General features: G+C 57.1%; 2 protein-coding genes across 2 annotated transcripts in view; both read left to right on the forward strand.

Moving 5' to 3' along the window:
• The window catches only part of UBE2J2 (ubiquitin-conjugating enzyme E2, J2), a 12,960-nt gene extending 11,700 nt beyond the window's left edge, over positions 1 to 1,260 (forward strand). Inside the window, exon 8 of the mRNA XM_010850229.1 lies at positions 1,205 to 1,260. Coding sequence (XP_010848531.1) covers positions 1,205 to 1,260 — 56 coding nt within the window. The remainder of the gene's footprint in view (positions 1 to 1,204) is intronic.
• Positions 1,261 to 1,715: 455 nt separating this feature from the next.
• The window catches only part of FAM132A (family with sequence similarity 132, member A), a 4,946-nt gene continuing 4,243 nt past the window's right edge, over positions 1,716 to 2,418 (forward strand). The window contains exons 1-2 of the mRNA XM_010850230.1: positions 1,716 to 1,805; positions 2,237 to 2,337. Of these exons, the coding sequence (XP_010848532.1) occupies positions 1,716 to 1,805; positions 2,237 to 2,337 (191 nt within the window). The remainder of the gene's footprint in view (positions 1,806 to 2,236; positions 2,338 to 2,418) is intronic.

Here is a 2,418-nt window from a genome sequence, read left to right on the forward strand (position 1 = left end):
GGGGTTAGCTTTTTAAAAACCTTTAAAAGGAAAACAAGAACCAAAGCGTGTAGTTTGGATTTGGAGGAAACGTGAGATCCCCAGCCCCCATGCTCGCCCTGGCATCTGGCAGGGGCTGAGGGGCTCCATGTCCACGAGGAGGCCTCACGCTTTGGTTTTATAGCTTATCTCCCGTATTGTCTTTTGGACCTGTTTTAGTAACCTGTTTTTCATTTTATTAGATTTGGTCACTTAAAAATATAAAACTCGATGCCTATCCAACACTCTGCGTGTGTTCTTAGTGCAGAACTCTGACCTGGCAGGCAGGGGCGGGGCCTGGCAGGTGGCCAAGGGTGGGTCAGAGGGTGTGGGCTCTGTCTGGCCTTAGTGTTTAAGACATGCTTGTGTTCACTAGAAACGAGCAGGTTTCTCTTAGGGGAGCACACGGGCTGTTGTGCTGAAGTTGAAAATCTGCTTTCTCACTGAGGCTGAGCTGTTCTTGCCTGGTCACACTGCCCGCTTCCCTTCACACCTGCAGCCTTCCATGTGCTGCGCTGGTGGCAGGAGGAGACCCTCAGCGGTTCCCTGGGTCCCACCTGCTCCACAGGCTCCGCACTTGTGGTCCAGACCTTTGTTTGCCCTGGAGACAGGCTCCCAAAGATCATTTCACAGCAGATCTGTGTCTAGTTCCTAGAGGCTGGCTACCTGGCACAGAGGGATGGACAGCTGGGTTCAGGGGCAGGGCCAGTGTGCACCCTCTCAGGCTTGGGGATCTGTGACTCCCTGGATTGCCAATGTCTTCCTCCTCTGTGTCTCTGCTTAATGATGTCACCTGCACAGTGTTTAGTGTTTGGAAGGTGCTGTGCCTGGGGGCCACCAGACAGCGGGTGGTGACTTCACTGCGTGCCGGCAGGCGTTGATGCACCTTCAGCATTCTGTTTTTTGATCAACTTAAAAGTACTCTTTGATTTACCACTTCTGTGTATTTGACCCACTCCTGTGAAAAAAATCCTTTTGTCTTTGTTCCTAAATTCTGTGCTCTTCGTGTGTGTGAACCACAAGCCCATCTCCACTCAGTGCTGAGGTGGCCTGTGGGGCCGGAGCTGCTGCATGTGCCAAGGAGCTGGGCGTCCTGTGACCAGCAGTGGACCTGTTGCCTGGGCTCACTGCAGGGCCTGGCCACTGGTGGAGTGGCTCTGCTGGGCCTCCCTCCCCCCACTGCCAGCACGGGGGCGTGTCTGTGGAGGCCTTTACCTCTTCCAGGTGTGCCATGTTGCCTGAGGGCCTCAGGAGGCAGAGCGTTTAGCAGATGGATTTTTTCTGTATATGAAATCTTGACTTTCAAAAATCCTCAGCCAACGTTGGGAGCAGGTCCGTGCTGTACAGAGACTCCCCGGCGCCCATGGCGGCTTGCTGTCTGATGTGACCCTGAATAAAAGATGACTTTGTCCTCTCATTGGTTTGAGAGGGTGGGATACCTCCCCTGGGCGGTGGGTGGACAACCCGATGGGGGCTGTAATGGGGGCTCCCAAGGTCCTGTCCTCCTGTGGGGAGTTGGGGTGTCCACTGTCGGGTCAAGGTCAGCTGACCTGAGCCTGTTCAAGGGAGCAGTTGGTGGCTGTGGCCAGGAGGTGTGGACAACTCAAAGAGTAGGCTCCCTTTGGTCTGGCCTCAATCAGCCAGGAGGGCTGGGGCTCGTGGGGACTGCCGGAGGCTGGCACAGCTGGCGCATCCACATGTGCCGGGCCAGCAGGACTCAGGTGCTCAGCCTGGAGAGGAGTCGTCTGTCTGCCAGTCCCTTCCTGCTGGGCATTGGCCAAGGGCACGTGAAGGCTTTAACTGGGCAGATGCAGAGGGGCTTCTGTGGCGTGACCTCCTTGAGACTGGGCTCGCCAGCTGGACACTTGAGAGAGCTGAGGACCCAATGGCGAGCTCAGGATTCAGAGACTGGCTGCTATTGTCCTGGAAGGTGACCACCTCTACCTGAGTAAGGAGCGGGACAGGTGTCCTTGAGCAGACACTCCTCACATCGTCCCCATCCAGCTTGTCTCAGGTGGTTCTGCCTGAATCTGCCAACCCTGCACGTGACCCAAGGCTGGCTGTCTCCTTCCCACATTGTTCGTGCTGGACTTCTGTCAGGGGTGGGGGTGGTCTGGAGGGGTCTTCCGTGCTGCCCCTGGGACAGGGAACCCCACCCTTTGCAAGTCTGGGTTGCAAGCAGCAGGTCAGCCACAACTCTGACCACCCTTAGCCCCAGGCGGCACTAGCCAAGGGGCAGCTGATGAAGGGGGAGGGTCCTGGTTTAGGTGTTGGCCCCACCAGGGCCACAGCTTCATGCTGCCTGCAGCTCGTAGGAAGGTAAGGGAGGGCCCCAGCTCTCCCTGGGGACCTGCCCACTCTCGCTTGCTCTCCATTGCCAGAGTGGCTCCCCCCGCGGGG

The sequence above is a fragment of the Bison bison genome, unplaced genomic scaffold, assembly GCF_000754665.1.
Source record: "Bison bison bison isolate TAMUID 2011002044 unplaced genomic scaffold, Bison_UMD1.0 scf7180017864289, whole genome shotgun sequence".
Taxonomy (NCBI): domain Eukaryota; kingdom Metazoa; phylum Chordata; class Mammalia; order Artiodactyla; family Bovidae; genus Bison; species Bison bison.